The 26,324-nt window shown below is 40.1% G+C and overlaps 5 protein-coding genes across 10 annotated transcripts; 2 read left to right on the top strand and 3 right to left on the bottom strand.

Moving 5' to 3' along the window:
* The first annotated feature begins 430 nt into the window (after positions 1-430).
* Positions 431-3,843, top strand: cfap210 (cilia and flagella associated protein 210). The gene is made up of 9 exons (XM_046403567.1): positions 431-627; positions 1,245-1,453; positions 1,567-1,740; positions 1,825-2,030; positions 2,259-2,415; positions 2,495-2,634; positions 2,759-2,951; positions 3,082-3,246; positions 3,369-3,843. The coding sequence occupies exons 1-9, from the start codon at positions 579-581 to the stop codon at positions 3,720-3,722; spliced, it is 1,647 nt and encodes a 548-aa protein (XP_046259523.1). The 5' UTR covers positions 431-578; the 3' UTR covers positions 3,723-3,843.
* Positions 3,844-5,075: 1,232 nt separating this feature from the next.
* Positions 5,076-11,366, bottom strand: ppig (peptidylprolyl isomerase G (cyclophilin G)). 3 transcript variants are annotated; one of them, XM_046403571.1, is made up of 13 exons: positions 11,231-11,366; positions 10,520-10,603; positions 9,928-10,002; positions 9,722-9,829; positions 9,420-9,464; positions 9,244-9,331; positions 9,103-9,132; positions 8,872-9,011; positions 8,556-8,733; positions 7,951-8,136; positions 7,769-7,859; positions 7,472-7,611; positions 5,076-7,259 (listed from the first exon to the last, which is right to left on the bottom strand). In XM_046403571.1, the coding sequence occupies exons 2-13, from the start codon at positions 10,578-10,580 to the stop codon at positions 6,269-6,271; spliced, it is 2,133 nt and encodes a 710-aa protein (XP_046259527.1). In that variant the 5' UTR covers positions 10,581-10,603; positions 11,231-11,366; the 3' UTR covers positions 5,076-6,268. The 3 variants fall into 3 exon arrangements, with proteins under 3 accessions (XP_046259527.1, XP_046259528.1, XP_046259529.1); XM_046403572.1 differs by lacking the exon at positions 11,231-11,366 and adding an exon at positions 11,015-11,151; XM_046403573.1 differs by lacking the exon at positions 11,231-11,366 and adding an exon at positions 10,805-10,949.
* On the top strand, positions 10,464-17,273 carry fastkd1 (FAST kinase domains 1). 3 transcript variants are annotated; one of them, XM_046403569.1, is made up of 15 exons: positions 10,464-10,609; positions 12,266-12,782; positions 12,868-12,936; positions 13,153-13,278; positions 13,371-13,769; positions 13,867-13,977; positions 14,442-14,573; positions 14,659-15,145; positions 15,226-15,340; positions 15,416-15,544; positions 15,657-15,788; positions 15,879-15,992; positions 16,491-16,635; positions 16,731-16,845; positions 16,955-17,273. In XM_046403569.1, exons 2-15 carry the CDS (start codon positions 12,448-12,450, stop codon positions 17,036-17,038), a joined length of 2,493 nt encoding a protein of 830 aa, XP_046259525.1. In that variant the 5' UTR covers positions 10,464-10,609; positions 12,266-12,447; the 3' UTR covers positions 17,039-17,273. The 3 variants fall into 3 exon arrangements, with proteins under 3 accessions (XP_046259525.1, XP_046259526.1, XP_046259524.1); XM_046403570.1 differs by lacking the exon at positions 10,464-10,609 and adding an exon at positions 11,230-11,365; XM_046403568.1 differs by lacking the exon at positions 10,464-10,609 and adding an exon at positions 11,624-12,139.
* Positions 17,274-17,873: 600 nt separating this feature from the next.
* On the bottom strand, positions 17,874-21,993 carry klhl41a (kelch-like family member 41a). Its single transcript, XM_046403574.1, has 6 exons — positions 20,191-21,993; positions 19,958-20,115; positions 19,763-19,870; positions 19,479-19,664; positions 18,748-18,894; positions 17,874-18,617 (listed from the first exon to the last, which is right to left on the bottom strand). Exons 1-6 carry the CDS (start codon positions 21,274-21,276, stop codon positions 18,506-18,508), a joined length of 1,797 nt encoding a protein of 598 aa, XP_046259530.1. The 5' UTR covers positions 21,277-21,993; the 3' UTR covers positions 17,874-18,505.
* A 112-nt stretch (positions 21,994-22,105) lies between these two features.
* Positions 22,106-26,134, bottom strand: bbs5 (Bardet-Biedl syndrome 5). 2 transcript variants are annotated; one of them, XM_046403576.1, is made up of 12 exons: positions 25,771-26,134; positions 25,355-25,437; positions 25,195-25,260; positions 24,592-24,641; positions 24,183-24,310; positions 23,965-24,100; positions 23,593-23,688; positions 23,197-23,259; positions 22,972-23,106; positions 22,696-22,779; positions 22,431-22,454; positions 22,106-22,339 (listed from the first exon to the last, which is right to left on the bottom strand). In XM_046403576.1, the coding sequence occupies exons 1-12, from the start codon at positions 25,830-25,832 to the stop codon at positions 22,238-22,240; spliced, it is 1,029 nt and encodes a 342-aa protein (XP_046259532.1). In that variant the 5' UTR covers positions 25,833-26,134; the 3' UTR covers positions 22,106-22,237. The 2 variants fall into 2 exon arrangements, with proteins under 2 accessions (XP_046259532.1, XP_046259531.1); XM_046403575.1 differs by having other exon boundaries at positions 25,958-26,093.
* Between the last annotated feature and the right edge of the window lie 190 nt (positions 26,135-26,324).

Consider the following 26,324-nt stretch of genomic DNA (forward strand, 5'->3'; position numbering starts at 1 on the left):
TATTCGGCTGCACATGACAGCCCCCTTATCTTAGTGTGGGCTCAGTAATAAGACATGTCTGGAACAATCACACCATTATATCTGCTTTTAAAATGCAAGTCATTTGTTCCTGTGTAGAATTCATATAATTATTCTTAGATTTCACCAGTGTCAGTCAGCTATGATTGGCTGTTTACCTTCTAAACAGGAGTACAAGAAGAGCAAGGAAGTATGAATTATATTCTATTACAAACCAAAATATTTTTTTAAGTTACTCAGTTCACATACAGAGTAGGCAGTTTAGTCGCATGAATCTAGTTTAACCTGCTGGAAGGACATTTTAACTCCATACTCAACAGAAAGCACAAACCCTATAGATAAAAAAAGATAAAAACTAAAGCGCCACCTGTCGTCGAACAGCAGAAAGGCCTCAGACGTGTCCAAGCGTTGCCTAGATACCATACAACAAATACTAAACCTGACGAAGCCATATGTAACCAAGGAAACTAATCAGGTTTTTATTGTATGTGATCCAGAAAGAGCTAAAGCTAGCTAGCTCGTCCTAATCACAATTTCTTTCATTAATATATCGAATACAAATGGAATCGGTCGTTCAGTATGGCAGACGAAGAGGCTCCAGTAAGAGAGGTGAGAGCAGTTAACCACCCACACGGTAAGCTAGCAGTCATGGCTAACAGGCAATATAAGATCCTTCAAAAGAAAACTTCCTGTACGCTGGATATATTTGATAAGCGGGGTGTCACTCTACAGCAGTATTTTTTATTTATTTATTTTTATTTATTTTATAGGGGCATAGCCATGATTTTAGAAATTCAAGAGTCCAAAAAACATTTGGCTATAGCCATGAAAAGAGCCTGAGAATTTCCATTTTTCTCTAATTTTACTGCGATGTGTATTTTTATTTGATTTTATTTTTTGCCTAAAAACTGGCAAATTTAAATTAATTTAGTTAAAACAAAAGGACTGAAAATAGCCTTCAAACCTACGGACATTTGCATTGTTCATATAGTATGCAGCAATAAAAACTATCCACACATATCATACACAACAATAAACTGAAGACTACAACACATACTATAAGTGTAAAATGTTAAGTATGAACGTAAACTGCTCCTCGAGAAAAACATGAAATATGTGACTATTGATTTATTTTATTTTTACATATATACACATACACTCACACACACATGTACACACATATATAGGAGGTCTTCTTATGATCATTTCTTCCTTTTTTACAATAGCATCTTCAGCTGAGGAAGCCTGCTGGATGATCCAGCCACCAGACCTCCGCCAAATCACTGTGTTATCCAAGACTGAATGGCTGAGGGTTCAAGATGAAATGAACCAGGTTAATAAAGAGAAGGAGAGCATGAGAGAGGCAGCGAAACAGAGAGAGAGCCTACACTTGCAGTCAGAAGAGGTTGTGAAACGGTGGTCCAATACCATTGCTGTAAGTTGTAAATTTAAAGTATTACATTTAGGTGTGTTTGTGAGGTTGCAAAAAGCGTAATGTACTGCTGTCAACCAAAAGGTTAATGCTCTGCGTGGTTACTTTTATCAAAGGGTCAAAGGCAAAAAAAGCTGGAGGCAAAGAAAATTCGGGATGAGATTGAGGAGGAGAAAAGGAAACTGATTGATAAAGAAGAGGCCGCATATCAGGAGCAGAAGCGGAAAGAGGCCATTGAAAAAGCCAAGACTCAGCTGTATTACCAAACCGACCGTGTTCGAGGGTTACATGTCGGTGTCACTTGAAAATTATTATCACTTCTATGTGTTTAGCTAAAGTTTTGGCATAATTATTGACTATTCCTACTTCTACAGCGTGGGCTCTTGTTGTCAGAGGTGCTGAAGGAGAGGGAGGCTCAGATCGAAATGAAGCAAAGACTCAAGAGTGCCTCTAAAGATGTGGACAAAGACTTCATGGATATGGTGAAGACCAGAGAGGATGAAGCCTTGAGACAAAAACAGGAGGAAGAGCTTAAGAAAAAGGTTGAGAGAGAGGCTGTTGCAGAGGACCTGAAACAGCAGTAAGTCTCACTGTTGCCAGGTTCATCACAGGGTTATAGATATGAGGGTGCCTATTTCACATATTTTTCACATATTTTCATTACTGTAGCAGTAACTGTCAGTCTGATGATGATGATGTCAGTGTATGGTCTCCTGCTTGCAGTGGGCACAAATGAGCGTCTAACTTCCAAATGCAAACTGGAAAAGCAGACTTGACTAAAAATTTGCTTCACATTCCTCCTGTTTAGAATCAAGGAAAATGAGATGATAAGAGAGCAACTGGAACAAGAGAACAAGAAGCATGGAGAGGAAATTCAACGTCTTCACGAGCTGTATCAGTGGGAGCAAAGAATGGAAGAAGAAAGACAGTCAAAGCAGAAGAGAGACCTCATGCGATCTCATCTGGTATAGTCTTAGCAGCACTAGTTATCTCTTCATATCCTCATGACACATATGTTTATGATTATCTACTCTGTATTTACAGGAACATCTAAACAACAGGGACCTCATAAGAGCAACAGATGCACAAAAACAGGAGGCTGAAGAGGAGCAAAGGAAACTTTTTCTCTCTGCTAAACAAAAAATGATGAAGTTACGCAAAGCCAGAGAAACAGAATTGTTCAGGTGAGACCCAGCAGAACAGTCAGCACATAAGCCAAACAAATCCAGTTACTGGTCTTGACACCACAAGCATGCAGTAACTAGGAATCCCTGGTTATCACCTTTGTGACTGTGTTTCATTCTTCAGGGAGGCCCAGATGCGCAGAGAGAGCATCATGAGCAAACTGTCAGTCACACAGCAGGAGCTTGCAGCTAGTGAGGAGCAGAGGATCGCAAAGGCTGTCGCTGAGCAGGACGCAAAAAAGGCACAGCAGCAGAGGGAGGAGGAGGAGAAGAGGGCTGCAATGCTGAAGTCGATCATTGAACACAGAGAATTCAGGGTAACACGACTTCAGCTGTTACTTTTCAGTCATTTATGTGGGGGTCATAACACACAAAAACATGTTGAATTAATCCAGCTGCAGCTAATAAATGTTTATCGCACCCGTAACACAAAGTGTGTTTCGTCAGAGACAAGAAAAGGAGCAGAGGGACAAAGCAGCAAAACAGGAGGCCCAAGACAAACTTCAGGCCAAGAAAGAGGCTGACAGAATATTTTCTGAGAAACAACAAGTGAAGGCTCAGCAGATCAAAGAAGAAAGGAGAAAATTACAAGACTTCAATGCCACACAAATGGTACTGTTGAAACCGTTCTCGAACATATTACAAAAATGAGCAATTGTTTGGTGGTAGTTATGGTCTTTGTTCTCAGAAAAAGATAAAATAACTGACGTTTATGTTTCATCCTTCAAATACAGGCTGAGAAAAGTGCAAGGCACAAGCAGCTGAGAAAAGAAGAACATGAGTTTGAAGAGCAGAACGCTAAACTCATCGCTGAAGAGGAAAACCACTTTCAACAGTATTCACAGCAAGTCATCGACGCAGCGGCAGAGTCTCAGCGAAACGTGTTTCCGCTTTACAAAGCTGCAAGGGACGGCATCGGAGGAGGCCTTGGTCCCATTTCTAGCGGAGCCAAGCCCATCTACCTTGTCCAGGACTGTTCTGGTGCTGAAATGCCCAAGTATGTCTCTGTTGTCACCCAGAACATTAGAAAGCTCAATGAGGCTGTAGATATTCAAGAAGCAAAGAAGAGACTTGGATTTTCATGGTGACAGTTCATTAACAGCTGGTCAGTTTTTTTTGAACATACTGAATGTCTTAGTAACTTCTTTTAGCAATCACTCCCTCATTACACTACTCTAGTGAATAATAAATTGGGATTTTGAACACTTATAAACTGTCATTATGTTGCATAATCATTTACAGGTGTAGTGCTGCATGACTTTTATATTTACAAAATACACTGCATTGCATTGTGGGATAAAACGTGTCTTGGGGAATCTGCTGGCCTGATTGAAGTATCTTCATGTGTTTAAGGCAATGACCTAAACTGCAACAACCCTCGCATTCGTGTGCAGCCGTGGACCCATCTCAGTCTCCATGCCACTGCTGTTGTTTGGCACCTCAGAGTGCATAATTTACATCCTCTTGTAGTACATCATACACTGTGTAGGAAGCTTTTATACTATTTCACACATTCTGTTGTGAAACTGGCCAACAGCCCAAAAAAAAAAAAAAAAAAAACCATAGCAGAGAAATTGTCTCCGCTATTTCTGCTAAGTTGCGAGGTGGAGCCTCCACGGATCGAACATGTTTTTTCCAAATTTGGAGGCCAAGTCAACACCACAAACCTGTTGTGTGTCACAGTATCCTGCTGACAGAGGCCACTGCCATCATGGAATACGGTTTCCATGAAGGGGTGTACTTGGTCAGAAACAGCGTTCAGGTAGCTGGTACGAGTCAAAGTAACATCCACATGAATGACAGCACCCAAGGTCTCCCAGCAGGACATTGCTCAGAGCACGACATTGCCTCCGCCAGCTTGCCTTCATAGTGCATCCTGGTGCCATGTCTTCCCCAGGTAAGTGATGTGCACATGCCCAGCCATCCACCTAATGGAAAAGAAAATATGATTCATTAGCTCAGGTCACCTTCTTCCATTACTCCATCCAGTCCAGTTCTGATGCTCACATGCCCATTATAGGCACTTTTGGTGGTGGACACAGGTCAGCATGGGAACCCTGACCAGTCTGTGACCTAACAGTGTGTTGTGACACCTTTCTGCTGGACCGAGCATTTTATTCAGCCATTTGAGCGACTGTAGCTCTTACTGGATCATGCATAAGTGAACCTTAGCTGCCCATGACCCTGTGGTTGGTTCACTGGTTTTCCCTCCTTGGCCCACATTTGGTAGGTCCTGACCACTGCAGACGAGGAAGATCTCCAAGAAATCTCTACACTTGCCCATTTTTGTGTCATTTCAGATGCTGGTAATGTTGGCCAACAAATCATCTGAGGTGATAGTATTTAATAATACTGAAACACCTGATTAAAATGAAATCTGAGCCTTTTAATTTATTCTACACTGGAGCGGAGTTCTTAAAACCAGCCTGGACAAAACACAATTTATACAAATTGATTTTATGTTGTACTTACAGCATAACATTGACAATGTTTTTCCATTCATTCTTTAAAAAAAAAAAACAAAAAGACAAACCAGAGGTATCTCAAAGCCAATTAACAAATAAAATTACAGTCAAGGGTCATGGAAATACAAAAAAAAAAAAAACATGGGTGCACGCATTTTATTTAACATTAGCAGGGATAAACATGCAAGGAATTACAGAATTAATGAAGTTTTTTTTTTTCCCCCAAACTAATAACAGTAAAAATAACTTGACAGGTTAATGCCAGACATTTGCCAAAAAAGGAAGTCCTGACTGTTTTCAACAACTGCGTTAAATAACAAAACAATGAAATCAAACTCAGGAGAAACTGTCCTCAGGGACAAAGATACTAAATGAGTCTCTTGTTGCAGTAAAACTTTAAATCTGTTTTTAGAAACCATCTGAAATTTCAACTATTGTATGTAAAGCCAAAATATAATTTACCAAAGAATCCACAATAATAAAAAAAACCCCAAAAAAAACAGCCTTCGAACCAACTTCCTCTGGTCATGTACAATTAAAAGAATACCCAGTACTTTTAAATTCACTGCTAATGCAGTACACACTTCTGGCGAGCAGTCACTTTTCAGTCACAGATTCTCTTCTCCACACTGGCCATGCAGCCTCAGCTACCCATCAGCAGTGTAACACAAACACACAACTTCTAGTCCGGGCCAAACGGACTGGCTGCCCAGCAGACATTTTGACATGTCACAGCAGGAAACTCACAGGTGTATTAATGACTGCTGCAGCCCACTTTGAAAACATCCTGCTTTTGTTACTGGGACACTTAAAAGAAGTGACTGAACGGTCATTACTGCCATTAAGTTTACTTGTGTTTTCCCTGCTCTGACAAGTCCAAATGTTTGCTGTGAAGCCAGCCCCTAGAAGTCCACGTCAGCCAAAGCTTGCAACATTTTCTCTCTTCTAGCTTGACATCTGCTGCAATGTCAGTACTAAACGGTTTTGGAAATTCACTTTAACAGATCTCTGAATGATGCTGGCTTTGGCTGAGCCTTGGACTGGGTTTTCTGCCCGGAGTGATGAATGTGAATGAGTCTCACTGTAGATGGAAAGCTGTTGTTGCATACTACGTGTATAGTGGGTACAAAACAGGACTTCTGGAATCCTCACCCTACTCCTTTATGATATCAGTCACTGTCAGAGCTTGAGCTAGAGCTCGATTTATTCCTCTTGCTGTCGTTTCTGTCTTTGCCTTTTGTACTATCTGGTCTTGGTTTGACTGGGCTTCTTCTGTCTTTGGATTTGGAGGTACTATTGGCTCTGCTCTGCTTGGAATCTGGACTCTTTTCATTCCTCCTTTTCTTGTCTCTGTCACTGTCAGAGCTGCTGCTGCGTCTTCTCCTTTGGTTGGCGTCTCTGTCTCTGTCCTTTCTATAAGATGATCGTTCTTTGCTGTGGTCTCTCCTATTACTTCTGCTTCTGGATCGTCGGCTTCTGTGCGAGTCTCTAGGCTTGTTTCTGTCTGGACTTCTTGTTCGATGTTCCTTATCCCTGGATGTTCCTCGCTTTCTATTTTCTTTTTCGCTGTTGTGTCGTCTCTCCTGACTCCTGCTACGTTCTCTGTCCTTCTCTCTGTCTTTTTCACGTTTTTCCTCATCTTTTGATAATGCAGGTCTACTTCTATCCCTGTTCCTGCTGCTAGATCTGTGCTCGTCTTTTGTTGCTCTTTCCTTACTTTGTGACTTTGTCCTAGTTTTAACACCATTACTTCCTTTGGTCTCCTCTTTATGCTTTTTATCAGACTCGTGACCCTTATTTCTATCTTTACTATGATCGGATTCTGTCTCCTTATCTTTCTTTTTAGAATTTCGGTCTTTGCTCCTTGAGCGACCTCTTCTCTCATCACTTCTGCGCTTGTGACTCCTCTCTCTGCTTTTTGACCTCCTAGTCTTGTCTCTGCTTTTACTGCGGCTTTGAGACTTATCCCTTTTCTTTGCCTTGTGTTTGCTTTGCTTCTCATCCTGTTGGACAGCATCCTCTTCTTTGCTTTTGGATCTACGTGATTGAGTTTTCTTTTCTTTTCTACCCTCATCTGTGTGTTCACGCTTTGCACTGGAGGTCCGTCTCTCTCTTCTCGGAGTTTTAGCAGAATCATCCTTGGTTTCATTCATGTCACTTCTGTAACAAAACAAAAGTGAAGACTAAATGTCACTGACAGAACAAAACAACTGACATCAGGCAACATGATGAACCTACATGACAGAGTTCAATAATATACATGTGTTTGTTAGACACACCACTCAAAGGTTCACAGCACAATCTAATTATCTGCTTTCAAATTTTACCACAATTTAATGACACTCGTTAGCTCCAAAGTGAGGTTATCTTGCCTGTCACCCTTAATCCAGCGTTCTCCAGTGACCGCCCTCATCCTCTGACGGTGCATCTCCTGACGCCAGTGTGGAGGGGTTTCACTGCGCCGAAACCGATCTCTGGACCTAGAGCGAGAGCGCGATGGAGTCCGATACCGCTGGACAGGACAAACGACAAAGCACTTAACTAACAAAACTCTATTTAAAAGTGTTTATAAACGATGAAATTAAATTATGTATATAAAAACGACCTGACATGCTCAGTCTCAAACACAATATGAAAAGTGGAAAAAAATGCAGTTGCAGTGCACCTACCCTTGGACCCCTGCCTTTTATTTTCCTCCCAGACCGTGTCGTCACCAGTCTTCTGTGATATGCTGACTGAGAATTATATGATATGCCAGTACTGGAGAGATAAAAAAAAAAAACACATTAATTAACAGAGGAGAGCATTATTTGGGTATTTGAGATAATGAATGCCTATCAAGCTGACTAACTTCTCTCTTGTCCTCTCCTCTTTATTCCGCTGATCTTTTTCCACTTCTTCTTTTGACTTCTGGACTGCCTGGGGGCTCCTCCTCATGAGGAATCGATTCTCTGGGATGGGTGGAATTTCTTCAGGACGTACAGTAGATGTTACCAACTCTTCTTGTTCCTTCTCTTCAGCACTTTCAGCCTCTGACCTATGAAAGCAATGCAGCTCAGATCAAAGGCAGTGTTTACACTGTTGACAGTTAAAGGAGCAGGTCACCCAAAAATGAAAATTCAGTCATTATCTACTCACCCCCATGCCGATCAATATTCGGGTGATGTTTCATAGTCCACAAAACATTTCCAGAGTTTTGCAGTGCAATATCCAGCTTGTCTGGCGTAATCCAAGTCATTTTAAGTTGTTTTGGGTTGTTTTTTACCTTTTAAAACAATTTCTCATCTGCTTTAGTTGTTTGGGAGAATGCTACAAGGCTATTTTGCTGTCAAGCCCCAGAATTGCTTCGTAGATTAAGAAACCGCACCTGACCTTCCATTGGGATGGATGTGAGTAGATAATGACTGAATTCTCATTTAGGTGAACTATTCCTTTAAGGGATGATAAACTAGGTACCTTTTCTTGTCCTTCTTCTTCTGTTTCTTTTTAAGCTTTTTTGCCTTCTTCTTCTTCTTCTTCGATTCTTTCTCAGAGTCTTCAGAATCAGAGGAGGTTTCTGATGAGCTCTCAGATTCGCTGGAGCTGCTGCTGGAACTGGAAGAGGCTCGTTCCCTCTTTTTTTCATCTTTCTTTGCTGCAAATATTAAGAGTCTTTATACACCACTTTATAAAACCTAAAAAACATATTAGCTCAGACAACAGCAGAAAAAATATTACACCTGAAGTGGAAAACTGATTTTTAAAGTACTTAAAATACTGCATGCACACAAACCTTTAGATTTAGGGACAAGCTCTCCACAGTTCAAAACTTTCACATCAGCATATGGTTTGTTATTTGCGTCAGTTTTCTGGTTTTCCATGGTTTGAACAACCTCTTGGCCAGAAATTACATGGCCAAAAACCACATGGACACTGAAAAAACACAATGGTGTTGAGTCAAGCAAAACACACTTCTGCACTATGCAGTTAATCAGAATTTCAGATGCAATTAAGCAGCACTTACCCATCCAGATGTGGCGAGGGTTTTGTTGTTCTGAAGTGTCACAGCAAGCCAATCAAAAAGACAAATAATTATTTGTAAGGATAAAGTGTGAATTAATAAGGCATAATTTTTTTGATATGTAGGAAAACACACAGTGCTTACATGAAAAACTGTGATCCATTTGTATCTTTGCCCCTATTGGCCATCGACAGCAGGTACTCCTTGTTGTGTTTAATAGCAAAGCTTTCATCTGGGGGAAAAGGATAAGATTGTACTGCCATCTTGAAGCCAACGTCGGTTTGGATAACAACTGACAGCTCTGACAGTGGCCTCTTTACCTTCGAAAAAGCCTCCATAGATCGATTCGCCTCCTCTTCCGTTACCTATGACATCAGAGAACAGATAAAATGAGCTAAGCAAGAGGTCCAAATAGATCACACGTTGTTGATGCTTTCATTTTTTAGAAGCTGACACCATCTGCATGTATGTCAGGTAAAAACAAAACAGAACAGAACAAAAACTTTGCGATGCAAACTACAAAGAGACTTGCAGTCAGTATGGACCATATTTTGACCCATCTTGACCACAGGCGATCTGAGCTGAGTACATCATTCACAGCCTTTGATCTTTATTAACTCACCTTCACTGAAGTCTCCTCCTTGAATCATGAAGTCTTTTACAATGCGATGGAACAGACATCCTTTGTAGTGCAGGGGTTTCTGGGTTCCTTTGCCAACACCTTTCTCACCTGGGTGAAACAACAGTATTTATCAATATTAAAACTGAGCCTTGAAGTGAAAAGCTTCCTGGCATATTCATTTGCGGGAAAAAAAAAACAGTATTCACCTGTGCAAAGACATCTGAAGTTTTCACAAGTTTTGGGGCAGATATCTGAAAACAGCTCCACAACCACTCTGCCAACTGTGAGGAAAGAGCACTGTTACTATGTTATGTTTGTTTAGCACAATTACAAATTACCTTCAGCTGTTAGTTCATTAGGTATTAGGTATGTCTGGCCAAAGTTAATAAAGTCTACTACGACATCCTCGCAAAATATCCTATGAAGCCCAAAAACAAAGATGATGATTGAATGTTATGGAAATTTACAGTTGATGAATACTACACTATAATATTCTGTCTATTCCATGTATATCATTGATGGCAGACTAAACATAAAGATTTTTTTCTTCAACTAGACTACTACTTGCTATTTCAATGCTATACTATACAACAGCAACACAAACTGTATCCACCAAATTTACTTAACAGTTTCATTAACACTTCCCTAAAACTGTTTCAACAATAACTGAAAAGTATCACATTAAGGAAGGAAATTTATACCAGGGCTGTCAGCATTACCTATAGCAAAAGTTACCAAAAAATGGTGACAGCTGACTGAGTAAATGAGCGAAGTAGCCATAAAGCTGATGTTTCTTACCGAGCACATTACCGATTCCAATGTCAAGGAAGCACCGAGGACGCTGAACCTTGATCCCCATGATCACCTCTACTTATTAAACACCTGAAGGTAAAAACCAAAAATAGCACAAGGATCAATTTCAAAATAGCTAGAAATAATTTGCAAGTAGGATGTAGCTATAATATCCTTCAGATATGCAAGATTTGATCAAATTGTCCTGTTCAATTTTGAAATGCTACTAATGGCATGTTTTAAAAAATAAATCGTTAATGTGTTTACTGGAAATTATTTCTGATCACTTACAAGATATCCCATTAACAAGATGGACGTTTTTAACACAACTGACGCTGCGACGACAGCTGGATTGTATGCAAAATTAGACTTGGCTAGTCTTCATCTGTTTTACATTCGCTAGCGATGGCGAGCTAGCTAGCGCCTAGAAAGTCTCACTTCATATGTGGAGCCGATTGCGAAGTGTATAATAATTACAAATGCCCCAGCTCAAATACTCACCAGCCTGGATTCTATCGTTGTGGTTTCACATATGCACACGGTCACCCCCCATAGTATCTATCTAATGTTAGGCCTGCTGTTAGCATTAGCATGTTCATTTAGCGCCAGACAGACAACATGTAGAGGGCTGCCTCTACATAACGTTAATCGTACAATTTCGACGTATTAACTACGCTCATACATCGCTAAGATAGGGTGAATGCGAAATCACGTCACCTGGAATCCGAGCGATATCAGTCCATACAGAGATCAGCTCTCGCAAACGACGAAAATTAAGTTTCATTCAGTGTTGAGCTCACTGTTTTCTAAAGATGGCGCCGCAGGGACGTCAATGTATTTCAACGCAGCGAGGTGCGTAGCCGGGAACTCATGTGAAATTTTTGACCTGAAAGTTGCCTGTCAGGTGCAACGTTCTTTACGGCTGCTTGAATCAATCACGTCACCAATTAACGTCCATGTAATAATTCCGGCCTTGAATCTGCCAGACAGACCTGACGTGCCGACCTCGGTGGGCCAGACTTCAATATCTATTCTCATACTGGGGAATGGTGGCGGTCTTTTCGAGTTGGACTTCCCCAGCCTAGACTCTTGACTTGTGTCTGTGTGATAGAAATCATAACACGTCTAAACAATGTTTGTTATATTATGGGTACTTTTACCAGAAAATCACCCCAGTGGGTCCCCCAATCAGTACGATTTGCATGCTTAAAGATGCTGGGGGACTCCAGCGTTCATGAGATGTTGCCTGAAAGGCAAAACGAAGGGTTTTATATTCATCCACTTCATTATGTCACTCGCTACGGAAGTGAAAGGTTATAGCATACATGCTGGTTAATTTTGACTTTGAATGCCTGAATTTAATGACAATATTCTATTTGTGACAGAGATGCAAAGTTTGAATCGCTATAATCTGTAGGCGGCTATCTATAAATCCAGTTAGCAAAGTTAATCTGGGCCTGTCCGTCCTTTCAAGTGCCTGTTTCTCCATCCACGTGAATACTTGGTTAGCAAACTGAACTTAGCTACTGATAGCTCACTACTGTGTAGTGATAAGTTATACAAAAGGAAAGTCGTATGAAATGTCTGAATGGGGCGTCTTGCAAGAGGAAATCATTTGAGCCTGAGGTCAGCATGTCGCACCGAGCTTACTTCACTGTGTGTTTTCTGTGTCCTTACAATTAAGCTTATAACCAAACATGATTTAAGTTATTCATGGTGTGTTGTTTCTTCTGTATGGGTTTTCTTCTTCAGTTGACACAGGTCCCACTACAACCTCCAGACTGAAATTCTGTGGATGTGATCCACACTGTTTATGATGTGATCTAAGCTGGCTGAGCCTACCCTGTTGGTTTGACATTGAGGTGGACAGTGGACACTGTGTTGGTACAATGAAAACCCCAGTGCATACTTAATTTTAGCTGAAGTCTGTGGTAATGCATCGGCTCAGGTGTGCGAGTTCCTTTCTACGGAGGCACCTTCATGGTGGGACAGTGAACCGAGACCAGGTTCTGGAGCAACTGCAGGTTTGCTCTGCTGAAGACCAGGTGTTTGATGTGGTGGGCAAAAACAAGGCCAAGCTCACAGTGAACCATGTAGGCTGTGCTGTAGTTATGCTGTGGCAGTTTCAGAAAGAGAAACCACAAATACTCCGGACTGTTGAGCACACCAAGAGCCACCCGCAGTTCTTGACTCTCCGGGTTTTAGCGGAGAACAAAATCGCTCTGATGGATGATTGTATGTTGGTGGACACGCTATACACTTTCCTCAGGTACATTAAGATATAGACACAATCATTTTACCTGTGTTTGAAATCCAAGCTACTTATGATAACTTACTGTATTTTTGTCTTTTAGGTTCAATGTGGAACCACATGACTCTCTTGTTCAGCAGTTGGTTTCAGAAACATGGCTCAGATTAGACAGGTATGCTTGCAACACATTTTTTTGTTTTCAACTTGTCTTAAGTTAATGAGATGTCAGGCTACAGCTAACTACCATTTCCATTATTTTGTAATCTGGAAAATTACAGTGTCAAATAATTGCTTGTAAAATGCCAAATGAATAGAAGATGACACCCTCAACTGTTGTGTCCCAACCAACAGTCCTAAATCCAAATTTCCAAAATTTCGAATTTTGCAGAATTCCGATGACATCCCTGTCCAAGTTTGCCGTCTGTCTAAGTGATCAGCAGCTTCAGCACAGTCCTCTAATGGGCCACATCACCAGTATTGTGGATCAGAGGTTGTCGTCTATTGATGATCCCAGGTTAGTTATGAGACACATACAGAGTATGATCAAATACCTTCAAATATATGTACCTCATGTTATGTATTTACTCTCGGGCTGTGTTTTCCTAGGGTCCTAAGTGTACTGATGGTAAGCACGGCGTCTCTGGTGTCTCCTCGACTTCGGGATGCCCTCATTGACAGGGTAGACCATCTCCTGGACACCATGGATCCCTCAAACCACAGCAACCCGCGGAGAGTGGTGCAGTTCCTACGTCACATCAAATACTGTTACCGGCCTCTGCTGGAGAAGTGCAACAAGCTCCTCTTGGCCAACATTCCCAGGATGGACGCAGAAACTATTAGCATCATCATGGGGCTGTATCAGTCCCTGCAGTTCAACAGCTGTGACTTCAGGCTGGCTGCTAAACAAAGACTAACAGAACTGGTTGATTCAAGCACTGATCCTTTCTCCTTCACTAAACTGTTTGTCACTCTGGCTCCAATGGCCAGTCAGGAGATCAGAGAACGGTCTGTAACATAGTCAGACGATCCATGAGTAGAAATCTAACCGTTTACACCAGTTCTTGAGTCTCACAGATCTCCAATGTGATCTTACCTTTCTCAGGTTGGAGAACACAGCCCTCCTGTTGGCAGATGAGCTCAGTCCACAGCAGACCATGGCTGTAGCAGAAGCTCTAGAGGAGATCCAAAGCAGGAATCTTGGTTTACTGAACAAGTGAGTTTCTATCTCTGCCATTTTGCACCAGCAAAGCTCAAGACTGCTGCATTAACAGGATTACTGTATATGTCAGCTGTAATTTACAGCATAGGAATGACATAAATGTTTTTGAAATAGATATTGAACACTCATTCTTGGCCATGAAAATGGTGCGCACTTAGGATCTCTTCTGGTGATTTCAATATGCGACCTTCCTCAGTAGACACAACGTCTTACCACAAGGTCCATTCATTTAAAAAGTGTTTCACAGCTTGTCCATCAGAGAGCTCAAGTTTATTTTTTAATTGTTAAGTGTCCCACTCAGGGTATGTCTCTTCCACAGATCTTTGAAAAATCAAACGTAAGGTGTCCTTATATCATAACGTTGTGTGCTAATGTGTTTAAGTCTCTCCTGATATATTGAAATATCTATTTAAATATTTGTAAAATATTCCTCTTATTATTACTAAATTATTTTCCAGAATTGTATCGATAATCCAAAGGAACCTTCAAGACTACAAGCCAGTGGAATTGGCCAGAATCACACAAGCTCTGTTTCTGCTGCAATACCAGAACCCCAAACTCTTCACAAAACTTAGAAACATTCTGGTCAAGTAAGTGTTTATTTTAACTAAGCAGTCAATTTAGCTTCACACTTGGATTCAATAAAACATAGACTGATAACACTTTATCTTGCAGTTTTTTGCACCGCAGCGTCTTCCCCACTGAGGTGACCATGTTGACTCGTATTCTGTCCATGCTGCCCTGCTCACGGCTCGACAATGGCGTGATCTCACGGGTAGATGCAGTGGTGACCCAATGCAACCTCAATGACCTCAACACCATTTCTTTTGCCATCGCCAAGTGGGTGCGTACTGATCTCTCCTACCACCACAACACTCCCACTAAATACGTCCGTCTGCTGCAAACCCTGAACGCCTGCGGGCACCAGAGGCTGCGAACCGCTGACAGGCTGGACTTGGTGCTGGAGGAGCTCAAGTACATTTCGGGAGAGTGGTTTGAGGAGATGCTTGTCGGAGAGACGATGGTCACCCTGCAGCGGATGATGGACCAAATAAATTGGACCAATGTGCCTGAGTTGGCCCTCTTCTTAGCCAAGATAAATCACCTCTGCCCTCCCTTGATGGACCGTATTGCCAGTGTGGCCATTAAAGACGTTGACAAGGTGCACTAGGAGTCTTCACAGCATGTTAAGCGTGCAGCTGTTAAACATTTGTTAACTGTACTTTTCCTGTTTCCTTTAAGATTCACTACTCGGCAACGTATGCCACCCTGCTACCCTTCTCCGTCCTGAATTATGATAATCCACAAGCAGACGAGTTGTATGATGTTTATATTCGGCACTTCACTCCACACATGAGTAAGTGAATAAGTTTACACATTTTCTTTACTTACTTTGAGCTTACGCTAACACCCCTTCTCTCTGTGTTTGTAGGCTCCTTTGACCCACATCTGCTAGTTCTCCTGGCGTACTCTTTGGCTTTGGCTGACTGTTTCCCTGAAGAACTAGTCCGAGAAATCTTCAGTTTAGACTTTCTGGGAAAGCTGGACGTCCAACTAGAAAGTATGTCTCCACTTTGATTGAAATTGTGTTTAAAGCATAATTGTTAATATGCACTGGAAGCACAGCATTAAAGCAGTTCACACTTGTTGAATAGGACTAACTGTTCTTACAGCCCTACCCGATACCCTCAATATGCGCACCAGACTCCGCCTCATGGAGCTCAATCGCGCTGTGTGTCTTGAGTGTCCAGAGTTCCAGGTGCCGTGGTTTCATGAGCGCTACTGCCAGCAGATGCAAAAGAAAGGTAAAACGTTGTACAGGCTTGCGTGGCTTTTTATAATGGAATTGAAATAAATTAGAGATGATCTAAATTACCTGTCAAAATGTTTTTCAGGGACTGGCTTTGTCACTCCTGCACAACAGCAAATCCACAAAATGTTGGGTGAAGTTCTTGATGGCATAAACCGTGTTCGACTAGCAGTTGTCACTCCATATTTTTACACCATAGGTGAGTAAATTTTAATTTCAGTTTTAAACACTGATTTGATATTTTGTCACATCTTTTCTATTCTGTCCTTAATATTAGTACTTGAGGAAAAGGCAAATGAAGAATAATCCTTATATTTGCAATGTCGCAGGTCACTTTTTATGTATGGATTTTAATTTCTGAATCTAAACTCAATTGTTAAGGTTCAGTCACATTACATTTTTGTTCACTAAAAAATTTCTCAACACTCGGCCCCAAAACAGGACGTGTTATCGCATTTTTGCTTCTCTAATAAATAATGATCACAGTGATCACAAAAAAACTAAACATCTTGTTCTAAATACGGTGATAAAACACATTAGAAACATTTCCAAAGTTTACGTTGGCTAACCGAGCACATTCGCTTAGTCAAAAATGAACTCTGATCTGCATCATTCTGGCTTAAGAACACAAGAGAATAAGAAACGGGACAAATATTCACAGCAGGAAACATAATGTGCCCATACTTTTCCTCTTCAGACTTCGAATGTATACTCGACAAGAACCTGCAGCCGTTGACCTACATCGAGCCAAACACACTGCAGATGTCAGAGCAAGGAAAGGTCCACTGGGGGACAAGCTCACTGGAAAACATCAGGGATGAGCTGCCACCTGGAGCTCAGAGGTATGGATGTACCAGAAATCAGACTGAATGCTAACGATGACTAATTAGACCACTGACAGATTAAATATGTTTGATATTCTGTTCTTATCACTCAGAGTGGCTGTGGACTTTCTTGATTCAAAGTCCTTCTGCAAGAATTCTCGCAACATGAAAGGCAAAGCCCTCATGAGAAAAAGACACCTCGAAATCCTGGGATACCGTGTGGTTCAGGTGAGAAAGCATCGCTTAAATATTGTATGTGATATTGTTTATCTCTTGCACTGAATCATATTAAATTCAGCACTCAGGCAGTGAGATAATTTATTATATTTTTTCACAGATCCCTCACTTTGAATGGAACTCCATGGAGCTCTCATCACAGGATGCCTGGAAGAAATATCTTAAGAAGAAAATATTTGAATAGCTTTCTTCTTGAAGAATTTATTTATTGAATAATGAAAATAATGTTACATCCAGCACCGAGCTTTGAGTTTTTTCAGGCTGAAGTAGTTGAACATAGGTTTAAAAATTGTTAATATTCACCAAGTGCTCCTTATTTTTAGTTTCTAAGCATAAAGTTGGCATGAATGTACACCATTCATGTTAAGTGAGATTGTGTATCATGTGCTTTTGTATTAAAATTTATATTTTCAAGAAAATGTTAAGCTTCAGTATCTTTTTCAGTATCTCTTTTTTGCACTTTTGGCTACTTTTGCATATTGCTTGCGAATAACATGCTGTGAACAGCAGTGGACTGTAATCAAGTACTGTACTAAAGTACAAATTCATGGTACTTTTGTTGAGTATATCCATTGGATGCAACTTTATAATTTTGTCCAACAGCTTCAGTTATTCACATTTCTCTTCCTACCCATGGAAAACCATTTATCTCTGAACTGGGTGATTCTGAATGTTTTTGATGAAGTGTTCCTTGACGCACTGAGAAAAATTCTACTTCTTAAGCTAAACAACTATTTAAAAACCCTCTTGGTTTGTCTGGTAAATGCTTTGTCACAAAGCTGAAAACAGGCCTAAAGCTGACCTTTTAGACATACCAAAAAGTCATGCTACAAACATATGATGATATTGCTGTAGATTAAACTGGCCAACAGCACACGTTGTAGTAAAAGCATCAAACTCAAACATTCACGGCAGTAAAATACAACACACACACATTAACTCAGCATTAATGTTAATCCAAAAACATCAGACATTATAGCAAAATACTGACTGGGAAAAAATTATTGCACATTCAGTAGTTTCACTTTCACTACTATTTTACTGGTAATATTTATGTGCTTTTACTAAGAAAGGACTGAGTAAATACAGGACTTACACTCACGGTGAGGTATTTTTACTTATTACTGTAAAGGATCTGAATCTTGAACCACTGGCTGTGAACTGTGAAGTCAGTATGGTGAGCCTCAGCAGGAACCAACGTTTAAAATCATCAGCTGATACATCTGTCCTCTCTTGGTCGGTACTGACTAATAAGTCACACAAACGTTTTAATCGTGACTGTTGAGCTTTTGACCATGAACATCTGAAATTGTCCCAAGATCAAATTTTTACAAACTAATTGTTTGCATCATCATCACTGAACCTTCAGTTAGTTTACTCCAGTCTATGAAGGTTAGTGGAGATTTATAGGGTACACGTTATATCAACGAAAAAAATAGTCTTTCTATACAAATATTTAGCCATTGACAGCAATAATACTCAATGGGTGGGTCAAAGATTGCCACATTTCAGGAGATCAGGATCAGCAGTGACGGTTTTAGACTCCAATGACTTCAGAGAAAAAGCCAATTAAAATCATGAGCCACTAAATAAGGGCTTTTGCATAATATTCTTTCCTAAGGCGGTAAAGTGAAATGTCTCTGGACCGTTGTTACAGTCTTGGCATTCTGGCTGCATTCAGATGCATGGACACGCAGGAGGCTCCGGCTGCATAGCGCATCTCTCTGATCATACCGGTCCACTGTTTCTTGTCCTCCTCATACCTGGTGAGACGATAAAAACATGTCGCAATAACTCTCGGCATGACGGGAGAGATTGCTCTAAAAGAAAGCGAACAAAATAATTCTGCAACACACATGGTATATAATACAATGCAACAAAGTCAACACATACTGCCAAATGTCAATGATTTCACTGGGTGCACACTCTTTGTTCTCGTTCTCCACCATGGCAAAGCCTCCTACAGCGTACAGAGCTCCACCGCAGCTGACCAGGTTGACTGAACTCCTCTCCTGGGGGAACTCTGTGAAGGGTGACCACCTGCAACAAGGTGCACCATGTTATTGTTGTTGTTTACTTATCCTTACAAATCTCAGCAAGGGTTCTGTCACTTTTTTTCAGTTGGTTACACACGAATGAATTATGGTAAGTTTTTTTTTCAAATCAAGGTAACATGTTAGATTAACTGTGATCAAATGTGTAGTTACACAAAGTGTCCTCTTTTTTGCATTTTTTGTCATTTGTGTCAGATTTTTCCTTTCTTTCTCTGGTTTCTCTTAAAAACTAAAATCTTTCAAATCAAGTTATCTGAGGATGAAAAACTCTTCGGTTCAGCTGCTCAGAAGTCTGTGATGAGGAGACGCAAGCCAAAAAGCTGGGAAGAATTGATTTAAAGTATCCAAACAGAAAAAAACAAACAGCAACACTTGAATATTTGACTGTATCTCATTTGAACATGGTTAAATCAGATTTTAAAATGGAAATTGTGTATAATAACTAACAATCTAAACGATATATGCTTTCAACAAAGAAAACAAAAAATCTTTGAAAAACCAAATAATTACTTCCATCAAAACACAACAAAAACCAGCCTTGCACATCACTACAAACTGTAATCAACGTACTTGTTGGTTCCAAAGTCGTATGCTTCACATGCAGCAGTGAGGCCTTCTTCATTGACTCCCCCAGCGACGATGATCTTCCCTTTGTGGACAACTGCGCCAAACATCGATCTGGGTGTCTTCATGGAAGCCACCTCCTTCCACTCTGACCTCTTATGGTTGTATGCAAACATCTTGTTGGTCGATTTACTTTACCAGTGAGACAAAAATGATTCTCAAGAAGGGTTAATACTACGTGAAAATCTGAGCCTGACTACACATGGAAATTTTTGCCATTGCAGTCTTACTTGTCATCTGTTTTGCCTCCAATGCAGTACACCAGCCCGTTCTCAGAGACCACACAATGGCCGTGGATTTTCAAGGGCAACTTCTTTGTTTCAGTCCACTTCATTTTTCTGAAACGGGCAGGTAAAATTAGGAGTTCAACAGTGCTTTCAATAAGCAAACAGAACATGTTCAAATGACTGGTGTACTGAACTTACTCAGTGTCATAGCACATAACAGTGTCATGGGACTCATTGGACTGTAAATCTTTTCCTGCTACAGCAAAGATGAGATTTTCAAATTCCCCCATCGCAAACAAGCACCTGGGGGAGGGCATGGGTGGCAGGGCAACCCAGTCAGCAGTGAGGCTGTCCAACTGAAAGACACATTTTAGGTTATTTTGAAAAAAAAAAAAAGTTCAATATGAACAATATAAATTAAATATTTATACCTGGTAATGGTAACACTGCAGTGGGCTGTCTTTGTCCTCTTCATCTACAAACAGTCCCCCTAACACATACAGATTGTTCTTCTTTGACATCAGACTGACGTGGTTTCGAGGGATCTGCTCTGCCATTGCAGCAAGAAAACATTCATTCTCCTGTACATCGTAGGCCACAGCAGCAGTGTCATTAATCATCAGAACCACGTCTTTGGCGTACATGCCGTATCTGCGGTTATCGTTCAGGTACCCGGGCAACTTTGCCTCCTCTCCCTCATCATCATCTTGTCCCTTTTTCTTCTCAGGAATCTTCCCTGCAAAGGCTTCCTTTATTACTTTGATTTTTTTGAGAAGCTCAGGATTACTTTTAATGAGGTCATCTTTCTCCACCTTTTCCTTGAAGTACTTCTCTGGGAGTAAACGGAAACGAATGCACTCAAAGGCCTCTTCTAAGGATTTTGTTCGCTTCTCTTTGTCTTTCCTGATCCACTTCATGAGGGTCTCAAACACTACCTCCTCTTTTTCTACATTCAGTGCATCTGCTCCGATAATGGCAAAGAGTTCAGGTGGAGCTAGCCCTAGGAAATCCTCATCCTGGGCTATGGTCTCAAAACGATCTGCAATGTAATCTCGAGCTGCAATTGCCAACCTGGCGCAGTTCAGCATCAGTCCCAGCCTGTAGATGGCAAGGCAGTTTTTCTTTGACAGCCTCTTCTGGAGATAATTCACACATACTGTGAACACTGAAGGGATCTGGAAGCGGTTGGCAACAGCCAAAATATCCTGTACATTGTTGTCATTGATGTCAATCTCTGCTGAGTACATGTAATTTACAATCATATCCATGACACAATGATCAAGGTTCTCTAGAACAACCTCCTTTTTGTCCACTTCTTTGCCATCCTGTGAGAAGAACAGCTCCCGGAAATATGGACTACAAGCTGCCAGAATGAGCCGATGGCAGGGGATGCTCCTGTCTTCTACTTTGAGGACACAGTCAATCAACTTGTTCTCATTCAGAAGCTCTTTGAGTCCATCCTGCAGCAAAGTGGTCTGAAACAGACGGAGATCTTCCCTCAAGCCTTGGGGATCCATTCTTTCAGGACAGGAAGTGGATGGAAGCGGGGCAGCTCACTACAAACGGTCCTAGCTGGTCAAGACAGAGAACTAGAGGCAGCCAGGTCTGAGGCCACCTCAATATAACCGTACCCTTCTAAATATAGCCAAACATCCCATCCATGAAGAATTTGGGTTGGCCAAGTCAGAGAGCTCACACAGCTGTCATAGAGTAAAAACAACTGTGGAGCCTTGTCACCCTAGAGATCAGAAACAACATTGTTGTATGGCCAGTGGCCACACAAAAATAGCCTATGATCTTTTTGTTTCATTTACTTTTGTCTTTCTAATAGGGTGAGATATTTGGTTTTTACGAGGAAAACAGCAGCACAATGGCAGGACTATTTGTTCCAGTACTTTATGTGTTTAGATATGGTTGACATTTACTACAATAATGTTAGTGTAAGGATATCTATGTGTGAAGTGAATCATGGTTCACTGATAGAAATAACCGTTCAACTAAAGCATGATTCACTGTTTGTGTGAGACGTCCTGACAAGCAGACAGGGTCAGTGAACAGCTGCTTCCATGAGAGGTGACAGTTTGTACTCTTTTTAGACTTTTAAAATACTTTAAAGCATTGTGCAGTTGGGTGTTTAGCCCAAGATCACTGTGTTCTTTCCACATACAGTACAAATGAATACAGTACAAATCTACTGCAATAATACTAGTGAAATGTACAAAAAAGTTTACAATGCAATATTTATTTAAATCCATTTATTAATTATTATTATTGTTAAACTTCATCATGTTTCACATTCTGTTCAAGTGTTATTTATAAATATCCCCACAATAAATATGTCAATCATGTAATTTAATATTTTATTTTTATTAAAAAGTAGCTATTTATAAACTGTACAACTTTTAACCTATAAATAAATATTCTGTTGCCTTTATGATCCCAATATCTACACGGAGTACATACATGTCTCATATTATTCTAACCCATAACTTCCCACAGTCCTTGAAGTGTGAAGCCGTCCTTAAGCTTTTCAACGGCGAGGCCCAGCTCCTCAGAGAACACTGGCTCACGGTCTTGTTGCTTTGGACCAACAGGAAATAAATTAACAGATGTTTTAGTACAGCATACTTTACACTTACAACTGGTGATAAAATTAACTGTGAGGTTTTACCTTGTTTCCATCAGCAAAGTAAGCCTGTGGGAGAGCAACACACACAATTCATATATTTAATTAAAACAACATGGACATTGTAACAATAGCTTATTGTTGTCTGACAATCACCACCACGAACATGAGCGCCAGGAAACTCAAATTCGTGTTTGTTCATCGTACTGAAGGGCATGTACTGACAGCTATTCTGAGGGTCTGAAAACTAAACCGCTGACTGACTCCCAGAGGAGTGATGAGTGTATGGGTGACCAGCAGACACACTCACAGTGAAAGCATCAGTCTGCTCATCAGGCTCGATTTCCACATCATCAGGAGGCTGTTCCACTGTGAGTTCTTCCAATGGCTGGGGCTGAAAATGTTGTTAGGACAAAACAGCACTATGACAACAAGATCAGGTAAAAAAAGTGTTCTTAAACTATTTAAGGGAAGGTACACAAACATTAAAATGATTCAGTAAAGTACACATACTGTATATACTATGTTAAAGTTCTGATTTTATACTATTGAGGTGTTCAAAGTCATATTGTCCACGGATGCTTACCTTTTCTTCCATTTCATATTCCACTCCAAAGATGGGGTTGGCAGAGTACACCTTGTGCAACGAGTTGATTTCCTTAAGTGCATCCTGAAGCTTGTCTACAGGGTCAATCTTAAACCCAAGGACATATCCGCCACTCTGAAAACAAAAGTACACAGTATGTTTGTGTATTACAAGCAACTAAAGTCGACAAGGAACTCATGTCACAAGCATCAGAAAAACTGCTACCTGGCGAGAACTCTCTATCACCAAAGCCAAGCCGAACTTTGAGTCTCTTATTCTGATGGACCACTGTGGGGAAAAAAATATATAAAACATATATAAAAAATAAAAACAAAATGCATTCGTGGTCTCAAAGCGAAGTACGCAGTGATGTCCACTTAATCTGCTATGGCAAAAGATGCTGTACACAGAGCTGCTGAAATTAATCACTAAATAAATAAAATACTGTTTCTCTTTTATTGTACTTTCTGTGTACTGTGTAAAGTAATTTACACACATCACATGAATACTCTAATCTAAATTACAGTACCTGGTGACAACATTACTTGCCACTGAAATTTTGCAATAATGATTTTTGACACAGGACTGGATAGGAAATGTTATTTAGTGTACTGTGCTTACAATCTGAAGGTAAGGAATGCTGACATTGAAGCTCTCATTCATGTTGGCGTGCCACACAATGCGGACATTGGTGATAAAGAATGTTCCAAGGTTACCCTGAAAAAAAAAGAAAAACAAAATCAGTCAAGAAATCAAGAAAAGGAACTCAGTGATGCATACTGTAAACTGATTATTATAATAAAATTTTTAAGATTAACTTTCCATCTATTAGATGAGGACTCTTAAGAAAGAAAGATTCAAGAAACAATGTAATTAACGGAAGAAAACTACAATGTTATTGTCATGTAGAGTAAGTAAACAACAAAGAAACAAAGAAAGAAAAACAAAAGAAACAAAGAAAGAAATTTCCAGACACATTTTAAGCATCATTACCTGATCACTGGATAAATTCCAAACTCCGTTAATTTTATCATACACTTGCTCTCGGGGCAAGAGCCTTAGCTGTTTGTTTTGAATAAGAGCAGCTCGCAGTTTCAGGTCTCGGTACATTTTAGATGTCTCATAAGCCCTAGGACGAAACAAAACATCTTAAAATATTTAGTGGGACGTACTTTTTACATTTTATGTAGACTGTAATGAGTGTTGTCTACCTATGAACTGCAATGACAGAAGTAAAGAGCCGTGGACTTCCTGGAACCACATTTGTGAAGATGAACTCAAATCTTGTGTTGTTGGACTTGGTCAAGATGTAGAGTGCTTCAGTTTGGCCTCTCAGTTTCTGAAAAAGTGGATTCAATTAATAAATCAGCATGCTTATCTGTCTTCATCACATTTATTATTTGCTTTATTATTAACTTTAAATGGATTTTGAAACTGAGTAGAACAGATTACAGACATTTAACACAAACTTAACACAAATTTAAAACTGAGACAATCAAACATTTGTTGACAGTAAATGTGATGTGTGTGAGGAAATGTAATAAGATTATGGATTAACACTGGAAATGAAATAATAAGATAATAATAAAATAATAGTCACAGAGGCGAAACTATACTTACTGAGTTTGCTGTCCTTGTTGTGATGTTAATGATAGAGTTGTAACCCACAGCTAAAAAAACAACAGATTTGCATTTAGGCACGCAAGGTTTTCTCTTCTTAGTTTTTATTTTGTTTCTTCCCCTCATCTTGACTTAACTTGCTTTTGTCAGCATATACTTGCAAATATGAGCTCTCAAAGTAAAATCATAACCTTAAAACACAAAGCACACTAAGATCTAAGATATGATATCTCATGGTGATAATGGTTAGTTTCTTATTTTGTTTAACAGTATGATATTCATCATTATATTAAAGCACTAAATATTACTATCATGAATATTCATTCACTAAACACTTTTTAAAAAAGTTGAATAAATATGCAACATACATGACTTTAAATTTTGTCTACACGTAAGCAAAAATAAAAAAACTAAATGGAGGCAGACAGGAAAGTCCTAAGAATTACAATCAAATTGTTTAAATCCATTGAACATGTTCACATAATGTCTATATATAATTTGATAAGATCATTTAATGCCGGACATATCCAAGAGAGGGCAGAAACATGCAACTGGTGCGCTGCTGGTAGAGACAACAAAATAAAACAATGCACTGGTACTTACACAAATTGACTCTTGGCAGAGCCAAAGAATGCCAAATGATTCTCAGGTTTGTTACCAACAGTCGCCCTGCAAAAAGTGTGCATTTATCAATTACATGGTGACCAGACACACACAGGTTGCCCAGATAGTTTTAGCCTCCAAGGTAGCTAACTAACGTTACCTCGATCTCCGTTGTTTCCTTTTGTGTCTTCTATGGAGTCCAGGCAGTCTATTAGTGCTTCTCCTGGCCGTGTTTTCATCTGCCTGTGTACAGAACAGTTTGGTAGATCGATCGGTGAAAGCTGTGACCCTGGGATTTCATTTACCTCACTGTATCACAGCCTGTTAGAATGATGCTAGCATTAAGACGTTGCTACACTAAGACATTTGTGACATAAAGCTACGTAAAATGTTTCTTTTCCACGACTGAATATACATTTTTTAAACATATTTACCGGGAAACCTTAGCGTATTCACAGCAGGCGAGTAAGTTTATCTGAGGCTACCTCTGGTTAATCAATTAGCCTAGCTGACCTAACTAGCATGTACGACGGTGAAATAATCCCAAACGACTTCAGTGAGGTGACATTAACTTACTGTGCTGTTATGTCGAATCTAACGTCTCTGTCTTCCCAGAGAGCATCTAAAACTGACGCCATGATTGCTGGTTATCACTTTCTCCTGGATAGTTTAGTAACGTATGCTAACTAATTGCCGTTTGTTACCTAGCTTGCTATATGTTAAACTGGCTAATCTGAAAAAGCTTGGGTGGCGTCATAATCACCGTGGCAACAGACGGAAAGCCAAGAGGACAATATTGAGGACGCGTGTCCAATTTAAAGCTTGAGGAAACGTGTTTAATAGGCATTTCAGTATATATCGGCGCAGTATTTCACTAATTCCTGTATTTCTCCCCATTTTTGGCTCTTATCGTCATAAAACTATGTAAATAAGCTGACTCCCCGCCCCTCTATGGCTGCAGTTTGGAATGCTTCAAGACCTAATTAGTGTTTTATTAAAGGAAGGTGTCCTAGAAAACCTACCAATTAAGACGTTAAAAACACACAGAGAAAATAAGACGTACTTAATTTATATAGCATGAGAAGGTTAGTTCAGCAGATTTTTTTATATCAGCATTATAAATCATTCAC

The sequence above is a fragment of the Scatophagus argus genome, chromosome 11, assembly GCF_020382885.2.
Source record: "Scatophagus argus isolate fScaArg1 chromosome 11, fScaArg1.pri, whole genome shotgun sequence".
Taxonomy (NCBI): Eukaryota; Metazoa; Chordata; class Actinopteri; family Scatophagidae; genus Scatophagus; species Scatophagus argus.